Source organism: Aquarana catesbeiana, linkage group LG04, assembly GCF_042186555.1.
Source record: "Aquarana catesbeiana isolate 2022-GZ linkage group LG04, ASM4218655v1, whole genome shotgun sequence".
Taxonomy (NCBI): Eukaryota; Metazoa; Chordata; class Amphibia; order Anura; family Ranidae; genus Aquarana; species Aquarana catesbeiana.
In genome coordinates, this window is record NC_133327.1 from 293,123,186 (window position 1) to 293,149,008 (window position 25,823).

The window sequence follows — 25,823 nt, forward strand, 5'->3', positions numbered from 1 at the left end:
GCCCATGTCCACCAATGCAGCCTGTCCATGTCCACCAACGCAGCCTTCCCATGTCCACCAATGCAGCCGACCCTTGTCCATCAATTCAGCCTAGCCGTGTCCACCAATGCAGCCTACCTGTGTCCACCATGCAGCCAATCTGTGTCCACCATGCAGCCTATCTGTGTCCATCATGCAGCCTACCTGAGTCCACCATGCAGCCTATCTGTGTCCACCATGCTACCGACCTGTGTCCAACATGCAGCCCACCTGTGTCCATCATGCTGCCTACCTTTGTCCACCATGCTGCCTACCTGTGTTTACCATGCTGCCTACCGATGTCCACCATGCAGGGGAACAGAGGAGAGGATTTCCGGCCGGATGATTAGAGCGCCTAGGAACATCACTGGAACAGCTTTCATTTCAATAGCAGAGCGTTCCCGCCACTCAACGTCACGTACAGCCCTGCCCCCTGGTCAGGGAACTTTGATACATGTTCCTCATCCTGGGATTGGACGGGTGATCTATCTATCAAAGCCCCGGGACCAGGAGATGGGGCTGTGTGTGACAGCTCTGATGATCCGGCTGCCTGCTCTCCTCTCTTCCCTTCCGCGAGCGCTGGGAAGGACTCCCATAGAACCCGCCTGCCGGCAGTGCTCGCTGCCCCCCCCCCCCTGCTCCCTATCTCACCAAGCTCGCAAAATGCGAGCAGGCGAGTGGAATTTTTGAGGGCTGGTGTAGAGGCAGACAAGCAAAATATATATAAAGCAATGCTTACTCTGCTATTGGTCTATGACAACTGCTCTCAAAGCACAGATAATCAAAAAAGGCAGAGGAAAGTGGTATGTGATGCATCTGTGTAATATATTGTTAAAGTGTTCATCTTTACAAAATCAATTTTAAAGGTAAACTAACATTGGACATCCTCCCCACCCCCCAACCCCTACCTCCTTGCCCCCGCTGTATTTAACTCTGGGGTTGACAGTTGACAGCCTGGCAACCCCAGAAGTAAGTACAGTGGGGACCAGGGGGTTGGGAGGGTGTGAAGGGTTAGTTCACCTTTACATCTTCTGTGATATGACACATCTAAAGTTTTATGGTAGTTATAGTTATAGTTATATGATAGTTCTGACATGTTTGTATTGTTTGAAAAAAACATGTAAATAATGGAATTCCTAAATTCAAAAAAAAAAATAAAAAGCATTCTGTAGGTTTTATTTTATACCCACACTTACCTGGACAGATTCTTCTCTACCAGAGTATTTTCCAATCTGAGTTTTTCCACTGATATAGATTCCTATAACTGGAAGTAATTTTATTGTCTCAATTTCTTGATCATCTATATATAAAGTCACATCTTCTTCTGTTACTAAAAGTCTTATTTGGTGCCAACCTTCATCAAATAGCTTCTATGTGAGAAGAGAAATTAATTGTACAACACTGATTAATAACTTTAATAATTACATTTGCTAAAAACATTTTATGACACAAGCAATAGCCAAACAGTAACTGAACTATTAAGATAATTGTCAAACCTACAGCTGTATAAACATGTAATTTAGCTAGATAAGCATAACCAAAAGCAAGTTTGTATTTTTCAAAGGTCTGCTAGACCAAGGTTTTTTAAGAGGAATTAAACTCTGGAAGCTGTACCCCAAAAAAATGCAGAGGGAGGGAAATTGACTAGTCACTAGTCAGTATTGCCAGTGCTCTCCCTGTAGCCAATCTTTCCCCCCCATTACTGACTTACCATGCCTTGTTCTGCACTGTGTCTCAGTGTGGAGGTGACCATCTTGGTAGAGGCAGGGCTTTGCCCACTCATGCCAGAGCCTCAGTAAAGGAGAACAGTAAGCATCACCAAATCTCAGTTCAAATTTCTAAAAACTAGCAGTCACAGGCAAAAGTGCTGAGGCAGGTCATCGTTTTTTTTTTTTTTTGCTGGGCAACAGTGGTGGGCATTGTGATTTATGATGTATTTGCAATGAGGAAGTGTTTTGGTATTTTTATTTTTCAGTAAAGGACTTGTCAAATGTTTGGGTTTCTCTATTTCTAGACTGCAACTTTTTTGTGAAAGAGTAGGTTTACTATATACACCATACTCATTTATATATGGGGGGGGGGGGCAGTATCTGGGGCCCCCTTGTATTAAAGGAGGCTTCCAGATACTGATATGTCTCTACCCACAAACTCTCACAACCACCAAGCAAGGGTTGTGTGGATGAGGTCCTTGTCTGCATCAACATGATGAAAGGTGCTTTGCTGGGTGAGGTTCCACCTGGCAAAGCACCCTTACATTTTGAGTACATGTGATCTGATATGGTTCAGGAGAGGGGAAAAGCACCCCCCCTCCCCCTTACAAAGGGGTTCGTATGCATTTTGGAGGAACTTTTTCTTTTCAAGCTTGCTGTAGGATGTGCTAAAGTGAAAAAAAAATGCTGGCAAAAAAACTGCACGGACACAAACCCCTCCAAAGTTCCCCCCACAATACATAACAGACTCTTAGGGGCCTTTTATGAATGTTGGGGGACCTTTGGGGTCTGTGTGCTGTTTTTTCATTTAAATAAAAGAGCGAGAGGGAGATGTAATTTGCTGGTAACTTTAAACTTGTTTTTCTTTTGTAAGTGTCAGTGATAAAAAAAAATCACTGCTCCCAGCCGTATGGAATTATTAGAAAAACACGTTTGCTTTGGTTCATATTTCTCAGGGTAGTGCACACATCCTCATGCGATTTTTTTTTTTACCCCCCCCCCCCCCCACCTATTGGCCAATTTTTATTTGACAGTTTGAGATCCCATTGATTTCAATGAGGTTCAGGTTTGCCATGCAAACTTCATTGAATTTTGGTGAATCCCTGCCGAGCCAAACCCGGGGCAGTTCATCTCATCGCTACTGTCCAGCAAAAGTGGAAGTTACAGGGTTGAGACAAACCATTTAACACTGACAGAGTGCTTAGAATTATCAGTGGTTATTCATTTGGTTAAAACTTTTATTCCAAAAAAAAAAAGAAAACGTTTCTGTAACTTATTAACCACCTCAATACACCGCACTTTCACCCCCTTCCTGCCCAGGTCAATTTTCAGCTTTCAGCGCTGTCACACTTTGAATGACAATTGCGCGGTCATGCAACACTGTACCCATATGAAATTGTTATCATTTTCCCCCACAAATAGAGCTTTCTTTTGGTGGTTTTTGATCACCTCTGCGGTTTTTATTTTTTGCGCTATAAACAAAATAAGAGTGACAAGTTTGAAAAAAACACAATATTTTTTACTTTTTGCTATAATAAATATACCAATTTTTATTTTTTTTTTTAAACAAATTTTTTCTTCAGTTTAGGCCGATATGTATTCTTCTACATATTTTTGGTAAAAAAAAAACGCAATAAGCGTATATTGATTGGTTTGCGTTATAGAGTCTACAAAATAGATTTATAGCATTTTTATTATTATTTTTTTTTACTAGTAATGGCGGAGATCTGCGATTTTTATCGTGACTGCGATATTGCGGCGGACATATTGGACACTTTTGACACATTTTTGGGACCATTCACATTTATACAGCTATCCGTGCTATAAAAATGCATTGATTACTGTATAAATGTGACTGGCAGGGAAGGGGTTAACACTAGGGGGTGATCGAGGGGTTAATTATGTTCCTAGGGAGTGATTCTAACTGTAAGGGGAGGAGACGATCGGTGTTCCTCTGTACTGGGAACACACCATCGGTCTCCTCTCCTCTATCAGGATGTGGATCTGTGTCTTTACAGGACGTGGATCTGTGGGTCCTGCTGTGTTACTGGGCAATCGCGGCTGCCCAGCGGACATCGCGGCCGCCGGGCACGCACATCGGCGGGCAAGCGCACGCCCCCTGGTGGGCTGAGAAGGCAAGGGCGTCATATGATGCCCTCCCAGAATGAGAGCCGCGCCGCCTGGCTATCATATGACAGCCGGCAGGCGGAAAGCGGTTAAACAAGTTAGCTGGAGTTAGACTTGACAATGCTCCTGTTCAAAAGACACTATGTTGCTCCTCTATAGATACAGTGAAGAAGTGAGGGTACCCACTCTAAAAAAGGAGGTGTATTACTGGCTTGATCACCAGGTGAATAAAAGGGGGAAAAAAGCCTAAAAAAAAAAACAAAATCACCCATTAACACTAAGGATTAGTAAATTGCAATAATTGCAATTTTACATTTAGATGCACTTGCTGGCCGACCCATAGCAGACTTACTGCTACAGGGTGGCCGTTCAGTGCAGAATCACATATATACAGTATATATATATATAAGGGATTCTGCACTTCCTGTTAGGGGGTGCATGCTACTTCTGCTGTGATTTCTCACAGCAGAAGCCGATCAGCAGGTGCCGGCCAATAGATGTCCACTAATTGTGCTGGATATGTAAACAATTCAGGACTCTGTCCTGTCAGCAGGGATGTGATGGCTTTTCTTTCCCTGTAAAGCAGGGAATTAAATCCAGCACACCCCTTAGTAAAAACACCATACATATAAACACTGGTTAGGAACACATTTATCGCTTTGATCACTCTAGATGTTTAACCCCTTCCCAGCCAGTGTCATAAGTACAGTGGCATTGCATATTTTTAGCACTGATCACTGTATTAGTGTCACTGGTTCCCACAAAGTGTTGGTTAGTGTCAGACTGTCCGCCACAATATTGTAGCTCCGCTATAAGTTGTTGATCAGTGCCTTTACTAGTATAAAAAAATGTAAAAACTTTAAATTTCGGTATACATACCATAGTTTGTAGACGCTTTTGTGCAAACCAAGTAATATATGCTTATTGGGATTTGTTTTCAAAAATATGTAGCAGAATACATATTGGCCTAAATTTACGAACAAATTTGATTTCTAAAAATGTTTTATTGGACATGTTTTGTAGTAGAAAGTCCAAAAAATATGTTTTTTTTTCAAAACTATCAGTCTTTTGTTGTTTATAGCACAAACAATAAAAAAAACCCAGTGGGGAACAAATACCACCAAAAGGAGGAGGAGTTCCGTCTGGGGAAAAAAAATTAAAAGTCAGCAGCTACAAATACTGTAGCTGCTGACTTTTAATATATGAACACTTACCTGTCCAGGGAGCCCACGATGTCGGCACCCCAGCCAATTTTTGGCTTCATGGTCAGTTCCCTACTGCACATGCACGAAGTGCACTGCACTTTCTAATTGGTCCAGCAGCAGAGGAGGGGGGCCGAACTTCCAAGGGACTCCCGCAAGTGGGGACGGGGACCTGTCAAAAACAGGAAACCACCCTCCCGAAAGGTGCTAAATGTGGCACCGGAGGGGGGGAGGAAGCAAATAAGCAGAGGTTCCACTTCTGGGTGGAATTCCGCTTTAAGGTAAGACAGTGCCATATCGCAAAAATGGCCTGGTCATGAAGGGGTTAAATCTTCCAGAGGTCAAGTGGTTAATATTGGAAAATTATGTTTTACATTGTAATTTCTTGGTAGGTATAGGACTCAATTGAACAAAGTGTTGTAACACTGTGTCCAGACAAAAGTGCTGCCAAAAGGAATAAAGGTTTGGGGGGGTGCTGGAAGAAAGCAATAGGAAAATAGTGTTTTGTATGTTTTTTAGTCAAAAGGCTTTTAGCTCTGCAAATATAATCTGCCCAATAGTGTGTGAAAACTAACCAAGTGCCTTCCATGCAGTCTTTTTTTCCTTTTTTTCTTAAATAATTTACTTATTTGCATATACCTATTGCACAAGGGCTGACATATCTCGTTTTCCTGACAGACAAATGCTTGACAAATCCCTGTGAAATATGGAAGAAAGAATTGATTTGACTACTTTTAGCTCAAATCCATTGCTTAAACCGAGGCTTAGGTAATTGAAGTATATGAGCCTTATGCCGCATACACACAGCCGGACTTCCCGACAGAAAAAGTCCGATGGGAGCTTTCGGTCGGACATTCCGACTTTGTGTATGCCCCATCGGACTTTTTCTGTCTGCGTTTCCGACTGACTCAGATATAGAACATGTTCTGAATCTTTCCGTCGGAAATTCCGACAGAGTTTAGCCCGTTGGCAAGTGCGGCTGTGTGTACGCGGCATTAGAGTAGTGAAAGAGTTATTGATAGGATATTGGCCCCTTGTTTAAAGAACTGTTCAGGGGTGAAATGCACACAAGTACACTACAAGAGCGAACATATGTTTTGACAGTGCCTTTGCAAAGGTTACATGTTGGAAAGTATAATACCTTTACTCCAGGTGTTACAAATGTGATAACTTGATTGTCATTTGTTTGGCTGGTTGTGGTAAATGATAAAGTTTTATCTTCTCCGTTTACAGAAACAGCTGCTTGTATGGCACCATCAAGTGCAACAATTCTCCACAAATCCCATTTCTTTTTTATTTTAAATCGCTGAGTTGACACAAAGACATAAGAAGGAGGAAGACCTTCGGGAAAAACATTTCTGCAAACAAATAATGGAGTTTACAATAGGCAAATTATTCTAGATATTCTATCCTTGCACAAAAATTGGCATAAAATAATAGTAGCAATAACATAAATACTACCTTGTGAATTCTGTAAGATCAACTTGCTTTGTTATTTCATATGCTTTGGTGGTAAGGATAGAGCCTTCAACTTTCTTGGCTTTTTTTTTATTTACTCCCAGTCCTAACAGTATATCAAAACCCTTTTCATCTCTGGCTGCCACTGGAATTCTTGTGGGACAAACAGATTCTGCAGTGCAAACAGAAATTAATTTACACTCAGTGATCCAAGTACCAGGCTAGCCCATTCAAGGCCCAGCATTCACCAACAATGTACACATTCCTAACATCACTGCAGGAGTTGCGAACAAAAATAATCATATGCAAGATTTATGCTCCTACGTGCTTCAAATTACGCAATTCTGTCCAGTTTTTCAGATCTGCTGTCTTCAAATTAAATTACCATTTTCCATTAACTGCCTAACATATAGCATCAGAAGATAGTAATTCTGAAAATTATTTAGTAGAAAGAAGCTGTACACTGCGGATGCAAGTTTTTGTGTTCCCTGTGCAGCTGGAAAAGAACAAAGTTATCCATGGTTAGCTTTGAAAATAAAATATATGCATATATATAACATTTCATACTCTATTTTTTTCTTAAAGTGGCTCTAGAGTCAGAAGTTTTTTTTTATCCTAATGCATTCTATATGGTTGCATAAGTGTGCACTTCCTTAAACTAATACTTTGTTGAAGCACCTTTTGATTTTTTTACAGCAATTAGTCTTTTTGGGTATGAGTCTATCAGCATGGCGCATCTTGACTTGGCAATATTTGCCCACTCTTCTTTGCAAAAACATTCCAAATCTGTCAGATTGCGAGGGCATCTCCTGTGCACAGCCCTCTTCAGATCACCTATCGGATTTTCAATCGGATTCAGGTCTGGGCTCTGGCTGAATATATGGCAGACAATTAGTGAAACTCTATTTTAAAAGTGCATAAAAAACACACAAAATCGCAAATATATGAAACCTAAATAATCCTGAGTGCTGCAACTAAAAAACCTTGAACATGAGGTTTTATACAGTATAAAGAAAAAAATTCAGTGCGCTACTCAAATTAAAACCAAATAATAATGTGAATATAAAGAAATGAAAAAATTATAGTTCATATGGAAAATGATGGTATCATAAACCGGAGGTGTGATTCCTCTTTAAGTCTTCAGTAAATCTTCTATGGATCTTCTAAGACAGTGCAGGAATAAGAAAGGGGGGCTGCTTACCAAATTTGATGGATCCCCACCACAGAGATCATGCGAGCCTGAACAGAACTCCTCTCGGGGTCAGGAACAGCTGGTCTTTGAATAGAGACAGACTTCCCTCCACGCCTGGTAGTTGAGATTTCAGAGGCGGCAATCAGGAACACTCTCCTCTATTAGCTGCTCCAGCAAGACCACTCATAGCAGGAAATGGTATGTTTTAAAAGAAAAAGAGGCACTTCATTGTGCAGTTGTTTAAAATGCTTTAATCCATGAATGGACAACTGACATCAAAGCATTGGCAGGGTAAAACACCGTTGCAGTTAAAAAACACAGCCGACGCCGAAGCCGATCAGCTGAGGGTGTGGTGACATCAGGTCCTCTGGCTCCACCCAACGCTACGTTTCTCCTAAACAGGCATCGACTGGGAGAGGAGGTTATGGCCAGACGTCACCCACCACATCTTTAAATACCTCAGTGCATCGTTGACACCGGAAGTGAATTCAGGATCACATCAACAGCCCACTATGTACATGGACATGAAACCAACCACCCCACTTGTCTCTGGCTAGACCATTCCAAAACTTTAATCTTCAGATCACCTATCAGATTTTCAATCGGATTCAGGTCTGGGCTCTGGCTGGGCCTTTCCAAAACTTTAATCTTCTTCTGGTGAGGCCATTCCTTTGTTGATTTGGATGTATGCTTTGGGTCATTGTCATGCTGAAAGATGAAGTTCCTCTTCATGTTCTGCTTTCTAGCAGAAGCCTGAAGGTTTTGTGTCAATATTGCCTGGTATTTGGAACTCTACCTTGGCTAAGGCTCCTGTTCCAGCTGAAGAAAAACAGCCCCAAAGCATGATGCTGCCACCACCATACTTCACTGTGGGTATGGTGTTCTTTTGGTGATGTGCAGTGTTGTTTTTGCACCAAACATATCTTTTGGAATTAAGGCCAAAAAGTTCAATCTTGGTTTCGTCAGACCATTACACATTTTCCCACATGCTTTTGGGAGACTTCAGATGTGTTTTTGCAAAATTTAGCCAGGGTTCACTCTACCCCATAGCCCAGACATATAAAGAATATGGGAGATTGTTGTCACATGTACCACAGAGCCAGTACTTGCCAAATATTCCTGCAGCTCCTTTAATGTTGCTATTGGCCTCTTGGCAGCCTACCTGACCAGTTTTCTTCATCAACTTTGGAGGGACATCCAGTTCTTGGTAATGTCACTGTTGTGCCATATTTTCTCCACTTGATGATGGCGGTCTTCACTGTGTTCCATGGTATATCTGATGGCTTGGAAATTCTTTTGTACCCTTCTCCTGACTGATACCTTTAAACAATAAGATCCCTCTGATGCTTTGGAAGCTCTCTGCGGATCATGGGATTTGCTGTAGGATGCGACTAAGAAAATGTCAGGAAAGACCTACTAGAACAGATGAACTTTATTTGGGGTTAATCAGAGACACCTTATGTGATGGCAGGTGTGTACTGACTCCTATTTAACATGAGTTTGAATGTGATTGCTTAATTCAGAACACAGCTACATCCCCAGTTATAAGAGGGTGTGCACGCTTACGCAACCACATTATTTTAGTTTTTTATTTTTACTCCCCCCCTAAAAGATTTCAGGTTTTTTTTCAATTGAGTTGTACAGTTTAAAGGTCACATTAATAGTGGAAGAAGTTCTGAAATGATTTATCCTTGTCTCATTTTTTTACATTACAGAAACCTGATATTTTAACACCGGTGTGTAGACTTTTTATGCAAGAAAGTAGTAAATTCTGCACTTAGGATCAAACCAGGTTGCAGCCCCCCCTAATAGGCTCTCCTAAGGGGCTATAATGAAAATAATAAAAAGAGGTGGGGTGAGTGGCGCTACCCTAATATAATGAGGGGTGGTAATACTCTGTGTATACAACAATGGTATACCACCCACACCTTATAAATACTAAACAGGTGATATTAATTGTGATTCATATCATAATGAGAATGGTGATATATGAAGTGTAATACACACCAAAGGATAATATACTAGAATCATCTGCTGCATAATACCCTAAATGTCCAAGTGATACCTACATACCAACTGTGAGATACAACACCATAAAAATTGAAAATGTGAACTTAAAGTGTTAGCAAAAATAGCTATTCAATACAGGTGATGTGCAAAATTGCTGTACAAGTTGCCAGAGGCTCCAAAGTGACCACAGTTAGCAGATCAGGTGACTCTTGTGCTCCCCTTAAGGGTCCCCACTCACCAGCTCCCACTACCCCTACAGGGGTAAATGGCATATGTAGATAACCGGGGGGTTAGATGTTCCTTGATAGGTCCTCCAGCAGTTTCACCGATAGCCTGGCGTGGTATCCCCTAATGGCTCATCTGGTCAGTCCTCCAAATCAGGATGTCCAAAGCCGATCTCCTATTCAGGAATTTCCAATCACAGTTTCCAGCAAATGTTCAGTGAAATCCCAGGGATAGATCCTCCTCTGCTGCCACTTCCAGCAATGTCTTCTCCCACTTCTTCCCAACCTTTGGTGTGTGCATTATTATGCCCTGTACACATGGTCGGACATTGATCGGACATTCCGACAACAAAATCTATGGATTTTTTCCGATGGATGTTGGCTCAAACTTGTCTTGCATACACATGGTCGCACAAAGTTGTCGGAATTTCCGAACGCCAAGAACGCGGTGACGTACACCACGTACGACGACCCTTTGGGCTCCTTTTGCTAATCTCGTGTTAGTAAAAGTTTGGTGAGAGACGATTCGCGCTTTTTCAGACTCGTGGTTTTCAGATCGTATTTCTGCTGTTCAGTTTGTACTTGTGGGTTTGTATCTGGTCTTCAGTGCGTGCAGCGAGTTACCATTGACTTATCATTGTGTTCTTGTCCGTTCGTTACTGATTTTCAGGTCGCTCTTCACAGGCCTTGCTGTTCTTCAGTGCGTTCTGTTACCTACTTCTGACCAGCTGACCGTTTTCTAGCCATGTTGCATGTACGTATTCATCGTAGAGTTCGTGCTGTGCAGGGGCTTGGTGTTGGGGTCCTTACTTTGACACAAACCCAGTCCATGAACAGGGCGAGGAGGAGTTCATGGACCAAGAATTGGTTGCTCCAGCGTGACCAGTTCTGTCACATGCCTTTGCTCCGTGAGATCCGTGAGAATAATCCTGATGATTTCAGGAACTTTTTCCGGATGACGTTTGATGGCTTTGCTAACCCCTTATATCAGCAGGCAGGATACCTGCATGAGGCAAGCCATCACTCTGGAGCAGAGGCTAGTCGCCACCATACGGTACTTGGCGACGGGGAGAAGCCTGCAGGACCTCAAGTTCTCGACAGGCATCTCCCCCCAGGCTCTGGGGATCATTATCCCGGAGACCTGTTCTGCCATCTTTCAGGTCCTGCAGAAGGAGTATATTAGGGTAAGATTTTTATCCTTTAACATCACATTTTATTGTATTTAATGTTTGCTAATGTATTATATTTCTTTCCTCATTCCCTAATTACCATGATTGTAATATGCTGTGAATGTCCCCTTTGTCCTCATGCATGCTGGAATTTTTTTTTTGTCCTTAATACATATTTGCCTTCACTAACCTCCCCAGCATGCTCTCCCGGGCCTATATCCGCCTCGTCTACTCAATTAACAATGTATTTTGTCAGCTCCATAGTAGTGCTTTACCCTAAACACGCCCTAAAATGTGTAAAATTGTGATTTGTGCTTTAAATTCAGGCAGAGTGCCAGAGGGTTTTTTTTTGGGTCCCAAAATCATTTGCAACCCTCCCTCCCCCCAACTGCTAACTCAGCTGATACCAATCCTCTATCTATCCTCAATCCTCTACCAGCTGACTTTGCCAAACCCATACACACTATACCCACCTCTTTTGTGGTCATATTTATGGATGAATTCCCCAAAGCATGTAGTGCAAGGGCCTGCCTGAATACTTTCAAATGGTAATGTTTAAAGTTTTTTTATCCTATTATTATCTTGCTAGGCAATAGCAGAATGTAAAAATTTGCTAAAATGTGTACAGTGTGTATTTATCTCTTTGTATTATGACACTTCTTACCTGTCCAGTGGGCTGCCAATAGTGTAAGTAAGGAGGGGCTGGCCAAAGTAATACACATTATTTAGGCATTCATCTCTCAATGAAGTGGAGAGGGTTACCTGGCCAAAACATCTCCCCCCCTAAAATTAATAAAATGGCCCATAAGAGGGGGGATCTGATAGGTGGACCCTATACCTTTGTCTTTAAATACTCCCTAAAATAAATGTTATACTGATGTTGGCCAAGAATGTTTGTGTCTAATCTGCTTTCCATGTTTATGTGCAAAATGATTAATTATTTTTTCTTGTTTGACTCCACAATTTCCTTCCAACCCACAGGAATGGCAGACTGTGGCCTCCCACTTTGCCCAGCGGTGGGACTTTCCTAACTGCGGAGGGGCAATTGATGGGAAACACGTTCACATCATCCCACCACCCAACTCAGGGTCATACTATTACAACTACAAGGGGTTCAATAGTATTGTGATGCTGGCGGTGGTGTCGGCTACTTACAAGTTCCTGTATGTGGACGTGGGGGAAAATGGCCAGATGTCAGATGGTGGAGTAATCACCCACACGAAGTTCTACAGGCATCTCCGGAATGGCAGCTTGGGCTTGCCACCTCCAGAAGACATGTGGAAGGTCTCCCATTCATCTTCGTTGCGGATAAAGCGTTTGCGCTGGGGGACCATCTTATGCGGCCATTCCCTAGGAGGACCCTCACCCCGGACCAGAGGGTTTTTAATTACCGGCTGGCCAGAGCCAGAAGAGTGGTGTAGAACACGTTTGGAATAATGGCCAGCCTGTTCCGCCTATTTCTTACACCGATACACATGGCGGAATATAAACTCAATCACATCATCCTGGCTTGCTGTGTTCTGCACAACTTTTTAAGGAGAAATTCTGTGAACTATGCTGGCTCAGTTGGGCCTGAAGCCGGAATTAATATGAATGAACCAAACCTGATGGCGCTTGAAGCTGGCCGTCCCCGCAGAGTGCCCATGAGGTCCATCTAAGATACATGGAATACTTTGCGGGTAGGGGGGCCATCAATATGCCAGACAATGTCTGAGACATTTTTTAAATAAAAATAAATTTTAAACTGAACAAATATTTGCTTAGATTTACTGCTTGGCTTTCTTTTAGCTGACCATGACTGAAATTTGGGGAGTCCTGAAAATAGGGTGATTGTGTAAAATTATAAAGCACTGTTGGGTGTTATTTACTAAAGGAAAATACACTTTGCACTACAAGTGCACTTGAGACTGCACTGAAACTGCACTTGTAGTGCAAAGTGGATTTGCCTTTAGTAAATAACCATCATTGTCACTGAAAACACCAACTTTACTACAAAAAATGCTTTTGAGCATTGAAAGAAGAAGCCACACATTCTTGATTCTCAATCTTTTTAATCAAAGCACAATCACATGTGCATTTCTAAAAGGTTTTTAAAACAAACCAACATGTTTGTTGTATAACAATTTTTTAGGTCACATTAAAAAGTCGAAATTGCCTAATCGTCAGGATTATTCTCACGGATCTCACGAAAACAGGCATGTTTAAAACCAACAAGAAATACACAACTCTGGAACTTACAAAGTTCAACTTTTCTAGAAATTGAAGGCAATATCAGACATGAGTATTTATAAACTGTGTTTGATAGTGCGTTCAGCAGATGGGGTGAAGTCACCCCTGGAAAAGCCAAATTTTGAAGATGCACACAAATTGCCGAATGTCAACATGTGCTATCTGCCATCATGGGGGATCAAGGGACGTATTTTGTGGGTGCCACCCCTTCCTCTCAGCTACTTTATTATTGAGAAAGGGGTTGCACTCACAAAACGCGTACATTGATCTCCCGTGATGGCAGATAGCACATGTTGACACACTGTGTGCATCTTCAAAATTTGGATTTTCTATAATATGTCACAAAATTTTCACAAAATTGTCAGAAAAACAAAAAAACAAATAATAAATAAGTGAGGGATTTCTAGGGGTTTTAAATTCTCCCTAAAACATCAATGATGTTCTTCATTTTGTTTTGAACATCATTGATGTTTTGCTTGATGTTTTACAAGTCCCTATTATACCCTATTATCTCCCCGATGAGGATCTGGGCACTTTCACTGGTGAAATGACCTTCTTCACAACATCATGATCACCTAAAATAAAAGGATAAAACACACAATGTATCATAAATATGCCGGAATCCATCTCTTACCTGAGCCTGTGGTCGCAGACACTCACCTGTTGTGGTAACAATTTCCACCACGTCTCCCTCCTCCTCCTCTGGTTGGGTTTGGGGGATTTCCCCTTCTTCATGAGGTGGGGGGTCTGTTGTCTCCTCTGATGAGTGGTGTCCTCTGAGTCTTTTCTCCCCTATGTAAAAAAAAAGGTATACTTAGCACACAGATATTTGATCCAAGATGAAGAAATATTTTTTTCCTTTGTCAAGCTTGAGTACTTACTTGTTTTGTACAAGCTTCACAGATGGAGACACCCCTATAGTATCCACTGGAGCACCTGTGTGGGCCCCCTAATAAAAAGGGTGTTTTGGTGTCCCACACTAGTGCTCCAGCGTTCACATGTGTAAACAGCTGCTGAGTGTCCTCTCCTTACCCAGAATCTAGTTTGCATTTCATTCTAGTTACAAACCCATCTAGACAACAAAATTATTTTCAGAGAAGTAGGCCAGAAAAAATGTATTGAAATGCATCTAGACAAAACATGGTGTTTTTGACCAAACGAACAATGTTTCCTACGAACGAATAATGTGTCCATGAACATGAAAGTTGCTATTTTAAACTGTACAACAGTATAAAGAAAAGCACATGGAGCAGCACGAATGTAATAAAAATAAAGAATAGGAACACAGGACAAGTATTTACTTTTTTGCAGCACTCTCCTGATCCTTCTATACTGATCGTGCTCCCTTAATTTGAGGTCCGACCACCGCTTCCTCAGTTGATCCTTGGATTGACGTACCCCAAAATTACGGTGCAGACTCTTCACAACTTTCGCCATGATCTTGACCTTTCTGACATTGGGGTTGGGGTAAGGTCCATACTTCCCGTCATAGTCGGCCCTCTTCAAAATGTAGGCCATCTCCACTATCTCCACAAAGGACATATTTGATGCCTTAAATCGTCTCCTCCGGGATCGTGATGTTTCTGGCTCTGGCCTTTCCTTCTCCTCCTCCTCCTCATTGCTGTAATTATCATGCACCTGCTCTGTCTCCGCCATATGCTCTTCCCCACTGCGCTGAACGAGAAGGGGCGGGAATAGACTATAAAGAACGTCAGGGGTGGGCGGAGTTTCACGCATGCGCAGTGTATATAAAGCGTAACATGTGTGCGTAGTACGTGCGATCTGTGAGCGGAGGAAGGAGTATAGGAAGCGCTGATCATGATAATGAAGGTAATATTTAAACTTGGGCCTATACTGCTTAGAGATTGAGGCCTATATTGGGACAACATTAGGAGACTTTAGCCTGACATTAGGATTTGTCTTGTGTATTGCAGATAAAATGGATGGCTTCAATGACCACAATTTCCTCCCCCTATTCATAGACAAGTACAGGGAGCTGCCCATTCTGTGGCAGGTGAAACACCCGCATTATAATCATAAACAAAAGAGGCAGGCAGCGCTGGAGAAACTGCTGGAGTTGGTGAAGCCGGTGGTCCTCACGGCAACCATCCCCTATTTAAAAGCCAAAATTGGTGGCCTGAGGAGCACTTATCTTAGGGAGCGCAAGAAGGTCTAGGATTCCCAGAGATCAGGAGCTGCAGCAGATGACGTTTATGTCCCCAGGCTGTGGTACTATGAGAGACTGCGATTTCTGTCAGACCAGACAAAAGTCAGGGAATCCCTGTCAACTAGGGATGAGCTTCGAGTTCGAGTCGAACTCATGTTCGACTCGAACATCGGCTGTTCGCAAGTTCGCCGAACAGCAAACAATTTGGGGTGTTCGCGGCAAATTCGAATGCCGCAGAACACCCTTTAAAAGTCTATGGGAGAAATCAAAAGTGCTAATTTTAAAGGCTTATATTCATGGTATTGTCATAAAAAGTGTTTGGGGACCTGGGTCCTGCCCCAGGGGACATGGATCAATGCCAGAAAAAGTTTTAAAAATGGCCGTTTTTCGGGAGCAGTGATTTTAAAAATGCTTAAAGTGAAACAATAAAAGTGTAATATCCCTTTAAATTTTGTTTCTGGGGGGTGTCTATAGTATGCCTGTAAAGGGGCGCATGTTTCCCGTGTTTAGAACAGTCTGACAGCAAAATGACATCTCAAAGGAAAAAAGTCATTTAAACTACTCGCGGCTATTAATGAATTGCCGGTCCGACTGTACACATAAAAGTTCATTGATAAAAACGGCATGGGAATTCCCCACAGGGGAACCCCCGAACCAAAAATTTAAAAAAAAATGACGTGGGGGTCCCCCTAAATTCCATACCAGGCCCTTCAGGTCTGGTATGGATATTAAGGGGAACCCCAGCCAAAATTTAAAAAAAAAAATGGCGTGGGGTCCCCCTCAAAATCTATACCAGATCCTTTAGGTCTGGTATGGATTTTAAGGGGAATCCCGCGCCAAAATAAAAAAAAACGGTGTGGGGTCCCCCCAAAAATCCATACCAGACCCTTATCTGAGCACGCAACCTGGCAGGCCACAGGAAAAGAGGGGGACGAGAGAGCGGCCCCCCTCCTGAACCGTACCAGGCCACATGCCCTCAACATTGGGAGGTTGCTTTGGGGTGGCCCTCCCAAAACACCTTGTCCCCATGTTGATGAGGACAAGGGCCTCATCCCCACATCCCTGGCCAGTGGTTGTGGGGGTCTGCGGGCGGGGGGCTTATCGGAATCTGGAAGCCCCCTTTAACAAGGGGACCCCCAGATCCCGGCCCTCCCCCCTGTGTGAAATGGTAAGGGGTACCCCTACCATTTCACTAAAAAAGTGTCAAAAATGTTAAAAATTACAAGAGACAGTTTTTGACAATTCCTTTATTTAAATGCTTCTTCTTTCTTCTTTCTTCTTTCTTCTATCTTCTATCTTCCTTCAGTTTCTTCCTCCATCTTCTTCTTCTTCTGGTTCTTCTGGTTCTTCTGGTTCTTCCTCCGGTGTTCTCGTCTGGCATCTTCCTCCGCGGCATCGGCGTCTTCTTCCCTTCTTCTCCGGGCTGCTCCGCATCCATGATGGCATGGAGGGAGGCTCCCGCTGTGTGATGCTTCTCCTCTTCTGACGGTTCTTAAATAACGGGGGGCGGGGCCACCCGGTGACCCCACCCCCCTCTGACGTACGGGGACTTGATGGGACTTCCCTGTGGCATTCCCCGTGACGCCACAGGGAAGTCCCTTCAAGCCACCGTGCGTCAGAGGGGGCGGGGTCACCGGGTGGCCCCGCCCCCCGTTATTTAAGAACCGTCAGAAGAGGAGAAGCGTCACACAGTGGGAGCCTCCCTCCATGCCATCATGGATGCGGAGCGGCCCGAAAAGAAGATGAAGACAAGAAGATGAAGACAAGAAGATGAAGAGAAGAAGATGAAGAGAGAAGCGTCACGCAGCAGGAGCCTCCCTCCATGCCATCATGGATGCGGAGCGGCCCGGAAAAGAAGGGAATAAGATGCCGACGCCGCGGAGGAAGATGCCAAGACAAGAACACCGGAGGAAGAGCCAGAAGAACCAGAAGAAGAAGATGGAGGAAGATAGAAGATAGAAGAAAGAAGAAAGAAGAAGCATTTAAATAAAGGAATTGTCAAAAACTGTCTCTTGTCATTTTTAACATTTTGACACTTTTTTAGTGAAATGGTAGGGGTACTTTTGTACCCCCTTACCATTTCACACAGGGGGAGGGCCGGGATCTGGGGGTCCCCTTGTTAAAGGGGGCTTCCAGATTCCGATAAGCCCCCCGCCCGCAGACCCCCACAACCACCGGCCAGGGTTGTGGGGATGAGGCCCTTGTCCTCATCAATATGGGGACAAGGTGTTTTGGGGGGCTACCCCAAAGCACCCTCCCAATGTTGAGGGCATGTGACCTGGTATGGTTCAGGAGGGGGGGGCGCTCTCTCGTCCCCCCTCTTTTCCTGCGGCCTGCCAGGTTGCGTGCTCGGATAAGGGTCTGGTATGGATTTTTAGGGGGACCCCACGCCTTTTTTTTTTTTTTTTTTAATTTTGGCCGGTGTTCCCCTTAATATCCATACCAGACCTGAAGGGCCTGGTATGGAATTTAGGGGGAAGCCCCACTTCATTTTTTTTTTTTTTAATTTTGGTTCGGGGTTCTCCTGTGGGGAATTCCCATGCCGTTTTTATCAATGAGTTGGCAATTCAATAATAGCCGCGAGTAGTTTTGAATGACTTTTTTTCCTTTGAAATGTCATTTTGCTGTCAGACTGTTCTAAACACGGGAAACATGCGCCCCTTTACAGGCATACTATAGACACCCCCCAGGTACGAAATTTAAAGGGATATTACACTTTTATTGTTTCACTTTAAGCATTATTAAAATCACTGCTCCCGAAAAAATGCAGTTTTTAAAACTTTTGCTGGCACTGAACCTTGTCCCCTGGGGCAGGACCCAGGTCCCCAAACACTTTTTATGACAATAACTTGCATATAAGCCTTTAAAATTAGCACTTTTGATTATTCATGTTCGTGTCCCATAGACTTTAACGGTGTTCGCGTGTTCGAACAAATTTTTTGCCTGTTCGCAAGTTCTGGTGCGAACCAAACAGGGGGGTGTTCAGCTCATCCCTACTCTCAACCCTTCCTTCCACTCTTCCTTCCACCCTACCTTCCACCCCAGCTGAGGCTTCCGATGTCCAACCTGGGACTTCCAGCCAGGAAGAAGTGGAGGAGCCCAGCTTGAGCCAGGTATAGCATTGTTCTACAGATTTCTGGTCAATAAATAAATGATGTTTACTAGATGTTATTATTGATCACTAATTATTGATTTAACAAAGTGTTTTACATATCAATAGACATTAGTGGGCAAAAATAATTGGAACAAGAATGAAAAATACTGGGCTCAGAATGATAGTCTGTTATATTTGTTAACATTGAATTTGCAACAGTCATGAGGTGAAAATTGTGTGTGATTGATGAAGAAAAAAATAAAACTATGTCCCTTTTTCATACACAGGAAGACCTCAGCCAGGAGGAGGCTGTGGAATGTGGACCCCATGAGGAGGCGGAGGTTAGTGGAAGCCAGAAGGAGGCAGGGGTAAGTGGCAGCCAGGAGGTGGCCAGGCCCAGTAGGAGCCTCACAGAATCCCAGGTTCCTCCCCTCCGCCTTCCAAACAAAAGACCCAGGAAGGGGAGTAATGTGGAGGATTCAGGAGGCTTCTGCGTCCCTCAGAGCCACCCCCACTCGTGAAGAGGCCTTTGCCTGCATGGCTGCCACCAAACTGCAGGACATGTAGGAGGGCCAACACCTCATGTGTGAGGACATCCTTTATAAAACATTAACTAAGGGGGTGAGGGGCGAAATCACACCCAATACCCACCTGTGTGAGTTGCATCCTCCTCCTTCTCCTACCATAGCTCCACCACCACAGACACAACGTGGAAGGAAGAGTGGAAGGAAGACAAGAAAGTGATGGCCTGCATTCAATCTGGTCTGACAAAAGATGCAGGCTCTTGTATGACCACAGCCTGGGGACATGTATGTCATCTGCTGCTGTTCACGATCTCTTGGACTTCTGGACCAGATTGTACTCCCTTATATATGGACTCCTCAGGCCAACAATTTTGCAGTAAAATAGTTGACGTGTGCCCTGGGGGCCAAAGGCTTCGCCAATTTCTGCTGTTTCTCCAGCGTTGCCTCCCTCTTTCTTTGGTTGGGATCCTTTAATAAATTTTTGGTTTGTTTTATTATACTCGCCTATGTGTGTTTTCCTTCAAAAAGGACAGTTTGTTTGTGAGGAGGCAGGTACATTTCAAAACGACAATGTGAAATTAACAAGAGAGACCAACACCAAGCAATCTCCTTGAGATTAAATAATACAAGATAATAATGGTGTTGTGGTAACTTGACACACAAAACACACCAAAACTATTCTGGAGTTAAAAAAAAAAATTAAAAAAAAAAAACACAAGATCAGTATTTTAAAAGATCCAAAAAAAAAAAAAATTTAATCTAAAAACACAAAAAAAATTTCGGTAGATGTGACAAATAAAAATATTATATTAATATAATCACGATAAATAGTAAAGAAAGAAGTTTGTGAGAAGTCTGTGTGAATATGAGCAGCAAAACAACTTCATTCTTCTAGCATTATAAAGAAGAGAGTGCGCTGCATTGAACAATTTAAAACATTGCAGCGTGACGAAAGTGCTATATCCATTCCGAACGCTAATTTTACCAGGCCGAGCAGTTCCATCTTGGAATTTATTCTAAGCATGCCCGGCACTTTGTGTGTCGGAATTGTCCACACGCGGTCGGAATTGATGCAAACAGATTTTGTTGTCGGAAAATTTTATAGCCTGCTCTCAAACTTTGTGTGTCGGAAATTCCGATGGAAAAAGTCCGATGGAGCCCACACACGGTCGGAATTTCCGACAACAAGCTCCGATCGCACATTTTCCATTGGAAAATCCGACTGTGTGTACAGGTCATTACACTTTATATATCACCATTATCATTATGATATGAATCACAATTAATATCACCTGTTTGTATTTATAAGGTGTGGGTGGCATACCATTGTTGTATATACAGAGTATTACCACCCCTCATTATGTGGACTTTTTAAATCCACTGTACCTTGTTCCTGCTTATCTTCAGTCTTCCCTTCTCTACATCTGTGCAGAATTTATTTAAAGGTTGTCTGAGCTGTCAGAAAACAGGGGGCAAAGAGCTGAAATTACGCACTGCAGAGCAGAGTGAGGAGAGCACTGAAAGGAGAGAAAGGACACCCCCTTCATATAGCACACAGGAACAGAGCTGAGACTGTCAATCACAGGCTGCATGCTGGAGCTCCCTCCCTGTCACCTTTTTTCTCTTGGTGTTTATATATACATACATTTATACCATGCAATCCGATGCAGGCAAAAGCACTGTGTTTGCAAACTGCATTTGGTGTGTCGTTAACTTAACTGACACTCACTGTAGATCACAACAGCATGGATTGTGAGTTTCCCTGCACCTTATTCTAGTGTGAACCTAGCCTAATTCACCAGCGCTGATTGAAAGCCTTAGACCAGCACTGCCACAACACCTTGTAGAGCTATGGGGGAAAGTGTTACCACCACTCTGTGTAAACATAAAATACTACTGAACTCAGATGCACTTACTGTACAACAGGCAAAGAGGGATCAGCGTCACTCTCTGTAAGCCTAGGTTCCAGCGGGTGGTTGCGGGTACGCAACAGCATGTAAAAGGCACATAATCCCACACCCAGAACTACCCTCAGCCAAACTGCAGGTGCGTGAGACTGCCATTCTTTCCTAATGGCACCCCACACATCTGAAAATGCAGCTCATTTTCTGCTACGGGAAATTGCATGGTGCAAAAGCGTACACAATTGTGCCTCAAGTTATATTGTAATTCAATGTTATTAAAAATTACCTTTCCTTTTCAATCTGCAGCTCTGTAATTTTCTGTAAAATGCAATGCAATATGGCTACCTGGAGGTGTTCTGTACACAGAATGTACAGAACACCCCCCAGAAACATAATTTCCTACTTGTGTGATTGGCTCACTGATTTTGCCAGAACTCTACACTAAGACACAAGTCAGATATCAGGCATCCCCTGCAACAAAAATTACATTTTTTGGTGAGATACTCCCAATAGGAAATCACATCTAAAGGGATGCAGCGCCCTGCAAGTGCAGCAGCTGATTGATGATTATGAAGCCACTCCCATTAGATTCACTTACCACATACCACAGACAAACACACAGGGATTTCTTTGAAAAAACAAAAGGTAGGAATCTGCAACAAAGTTTATTAAAATCCTTGTAATGTACATTGATCCCCCAGAGGGAAATGTTTTACTCTTTAAGTGTGCTCACAGCAGAGGGAAGGTAACGACTGAGCTCCACAATAGGAACACCCACAAATCGGGTTGCATGCAAGGGAGGCATTAAAAGGCAGTTATAACATACATGAAGATATTATTTGCAGCATATTTTCACTACTATTTACCATTTCTTCTTGATGGGTTTTTTATCCTTACAAAAATCTTATTGTGTTGATTAACATAAGTCTCTCTTGAAATTCTCTACAAATTTTCACACATCAACTTGAAACTCGGTCATCTGCATGGTATTGAAACATTACAAAAAACAATCTGCATCACTCCTTTTGCTTTCGTTTAATAACTCTTAGTGGATTGCACCATTTAATGTGTCTTTAAGACCTTCAGCTTTCTTTAGTTCTAGTAGACATTTAGTCACATTCACTGTCTGCAGGGTGTAGCTGGCAAAAACGACTCAGCAGTTCCCTCCCTTTGGATATTCTCTGAGTCAGCATGTTATTGGCAGACAGTGGATAATTTGGCAGGCAATTTAAGAATATGTTATAGCGGGATGATAGGGAACTCTTCCAATTATATATCTATTTAACTTTTTTGTTTTTTGATATCCTTCTAAATCAAGTGATTTTACTTGAAAACAAAGTACATATGCACATTTTCACATAAAAGGACAACTAATCATTTCCCATAAAGATAATGCAAACCAGAAAATATGGAAAAGCACTGGTTGAGTATTGCCAGCTAACATCAGACAAAGAAGATAAATAACAGAAACCAAAGAGAATGACACTATAATTAGCTGTGCTAGAATATTTAATAATATAGCTTCCTTCCGGTCCTAAAATGGTTTTAATTCTGTGTTGTTTCATCGACCAAAATAGCACGCAGTTGTACTAAATATGTAAAAGAAAAATCATTACAGTAGCAATGGAAATGTTAGTATGGGATTATTTACTGTGTTGTGTATCAGACCCAGAAAATCTGCTTTACCGTGAAACTGCTGAAGCCTAAACCAGCCCAATTTTTTATTTTTTTATAGTGTGGGGAAGGGTTAGTATATCTGCCATATTCTGAATGCAGTCTGTGTCCTTGTTGCTATTATAAGCTGTTAAATGTTGTCTCCACAGAAGAGATTAATTTTCTATTTCTTTTCAGTTTGACACCCATCACCAGGATATAATATGAGGAGAACCCCAAACATTGTGTATATAAATATATATATAGGCCCTATAAAATAAAATGATTTTGAACAAATTGCTACTTATCATCAAAGTTGCGCTAGACTGCCCCACATCCCTAATAACAGCAAATTGAAAGAAGAAATTCCTATGGGTGGGACTTTGAACAGGGCAGATGGCAAATGAAGTGTGAAAAAAGTATAAAAAATATAAATTTTTAATGAAAAATATCATAAAATAATGAGCACATACATAGAATACAAATGCATAATAATCTGGAAATGAGAGACAATGCAATACATTGGAGTTGTACAGATTATAATCGCAGAGATCTGCTGAATGAAAAGTAGATCCAACAGAAAACCCTACGCATTTCAAAATTTGCCTGGGGTACTATTTCTTCATCAGGGGTATATGCGATTTGTCGCAGAACATAAAAAACATCTGCAAATAAACATATGAATATAAATTATTTCACATAGATATGCAATGAGAATATGACTTAAAGATATCTTATCTAAATTTGTATATTGAACTAACCGTACAAACAGTATGGCTCTTGAATTTACATCATATCCAGAACAGTGTTAAAAGATGAACGTCGCAGCTGTTGGCTCAGAAGGCCCTCAGCTCCGAAGGGCAAGCCAATGCATCACTACCAGAAGCAGGCCTTAAGGAATGGGGAAAGGTCCCACACAAAGGACGACTCGGTGTGACCCTCTGAAAAAGAAATCCCTCTCTGTCAGAAAAAAACAAACAAACCTCAATTGAACTACAGTGGTATGTGTAGATATCCTCTGAGTCCTGTCTGAATACACCACATGTATGTATAAACATATGTGTGCAGGCAAAGGACCACACCTGTTGCCAGTGACAAAGGGCTCATTGAAACCAATAACAGGAGGATTGGGACACTAAGATTATGTAAAAATATATCGTAAAGGCAAAAAATATAAATGCATGTATGCATATCTGAATCTGCACATACATACACATACAATCTGCATGCGCATGCAAATGCACATGAATACATACTTATGCATATGGATTTATAAAGGGAGGGAGTAATACAAGATGATATATGATCTACCTGGCCAGAGGAGAGCCGAGGAACTGGGTGAGCAGAGAGGGGTAACTGGGGTCATGAACCTGCGAGCCTGGGCCCCAAACGAGGGAGTCTGTCCGCCAGGGGGCTTGAAAAGACCCTGAAAGGGGTCAACCACTAGAAAACTGTAAATGAAGTATAAATAGTAAGAGAGGGAAAAAGGTAGGAATCCGTTCAAAAGTCTGTAATAGTGGATACATCATAGTTGAACTTGAAGGCTTGCTGGGGGAGAGCGCACAGATTAAGTACCTGAGAGAGAAAAGGTCTCCCCCAAATCCAGCAAGACAAAGTGCAAAACGGTATGGATATTCATCTACCTGGCATATGGACAGACTCAAGCTTGCAGAGACAGCCCTGGTTCCTCCACACAGCAGCACAGATCAGCTGCCAAGTGAAGGGGTTTTGAATACTGGAATGGTCGGCAATGGCCAATCCATGCCTATATCCACTCAGAGGGGCAGGGCTAGCCGAAGCGTCCCCTGAGACGACGGCGCGCCCACGGCGCCACCCAACACATCTGGGGGCATGGATGGTGACGCCCTGTGTCAGGGAAGACGCAGTGACGTCAAGCCCTGAATCCCAGAGAAGGGAAGCCGGTGCGTGGGCTGCGCCGCCGCGAGTTACCGACCCGCAGTGCACAAACACAAGCCATGTGACCCGGAAACGACCATCACATGACATAGTGTAAATAAAGAGCCGCTCATGCTGGTGAGGCAACAGGTGGCCCCGTGCACCGAGTAGGGGAACCAGAGCCAAAAGGCCTGCAGCAACAATGCAAAAGTACCACATCAAAGTCAAGGGCAAAGAGAGCCAAAGATGAACTAGGGATTAGTAACCATAAAGGATATATAAAGGGAAAGATGATGTATAATATAGCACAGGGGAACAAAGGGACACCAAAACGAAGTGATCATTCAATGATACCTAAGTGGGTGATCAAAACGTATGATTCATATCAAATGGCAACATCATTGTATATATTTTGTAACAAAAACAAGCATACATGGTTAATACTGAGATAGGCCAGAATAAAACATTCATGAAAAAATGGTTATCTGTCTACAGATGCAATGATATTACAACCAAGGATAATAAAAAGGAGAAACGAAAGAAAACTAAGCAAATATATAAGATACAGCAAGACCCCAAGATACATATGTATAAAGTATGAAGATAGGTGGATTTAAGTAGGGTCTGGGGGTTCCCACTCAGACCCTCCAGAGGAAAAGCCCTCTAGAAATGGTTTGAAGGATATTGATCCATTTAAGCCAGGTGGTGAGGTGACATTTATAACGAAAAATCCACCTCTGTTCACGTTGGAGCAGGGTCCTGTTCCAATCCCCACCTCACATACCAGAGTGGACGTGGTCAAGAATGAGAAAGGATACTGGAGGGAAAACCCCATCGTGGACATTAGTGACATGTCTCCCCAGTGGGGGACTAGGGTTACAGTCTGCATAGATGCCAGGTGGCGGTAGGCGCGTCACCAAAATTCTTGGGCGGTTTTGCCCACGTAAAAGCACCCACAATCACATAGAAGAAGATAAACTACACCGGGCGTATTGCAGTTTGCGTAGTGTCTTGGTGAATATCTTTCACCATTGGGGAGTATTACATTTTTAGAGGTGCTAATGAAACGGCAGTAGCCACATCCACCGCAAGTGAATGTGCCGAAGCGTTTGCAAGGATCACTCTGGCTTCGTTCTTTAAATTCACTCGATACCAGATGATCACGAAGTGACCTGGCACGTCTGAAAGTAAATGAGGGAGTGTTTGGTACAAAGGGACCTATGATTGGATCCATTGTTAGGACATGC

At 42.7% G+C, this 25,823-nt stretch overlaps 1 protein-coding gene across 1 annotated transcript in view; it reads right to left on the reverse strand.

Moving 5' to 3' along the window:
* Nucleotides 1-25,823, reverse strand: part of LOC141140001 (uncharacterized) — a 407,741-nt gene that overhangs the window by 244,532 nt on the left and 137,386 nt on the right. The window contains exons 4-6 of the mRNA XM_073626689.1: nt 6,518-6,686; nt 6,198-6,414; nt 1,215-1,388 (exon numbers count right to left, since the gene is read on the reverse strand). Of these exons, the coding sequence (XP_073482790.1) occupies nt 1,215-1,388; nt 6,198-6,414; nt 6,518-6,686 (560 nt within the window). The remainder of the gene's footprint in view (nt 1-1,214; nt 1,389-6,197; nt 6,415-6,517; nt 6,687-25,823) is intronic.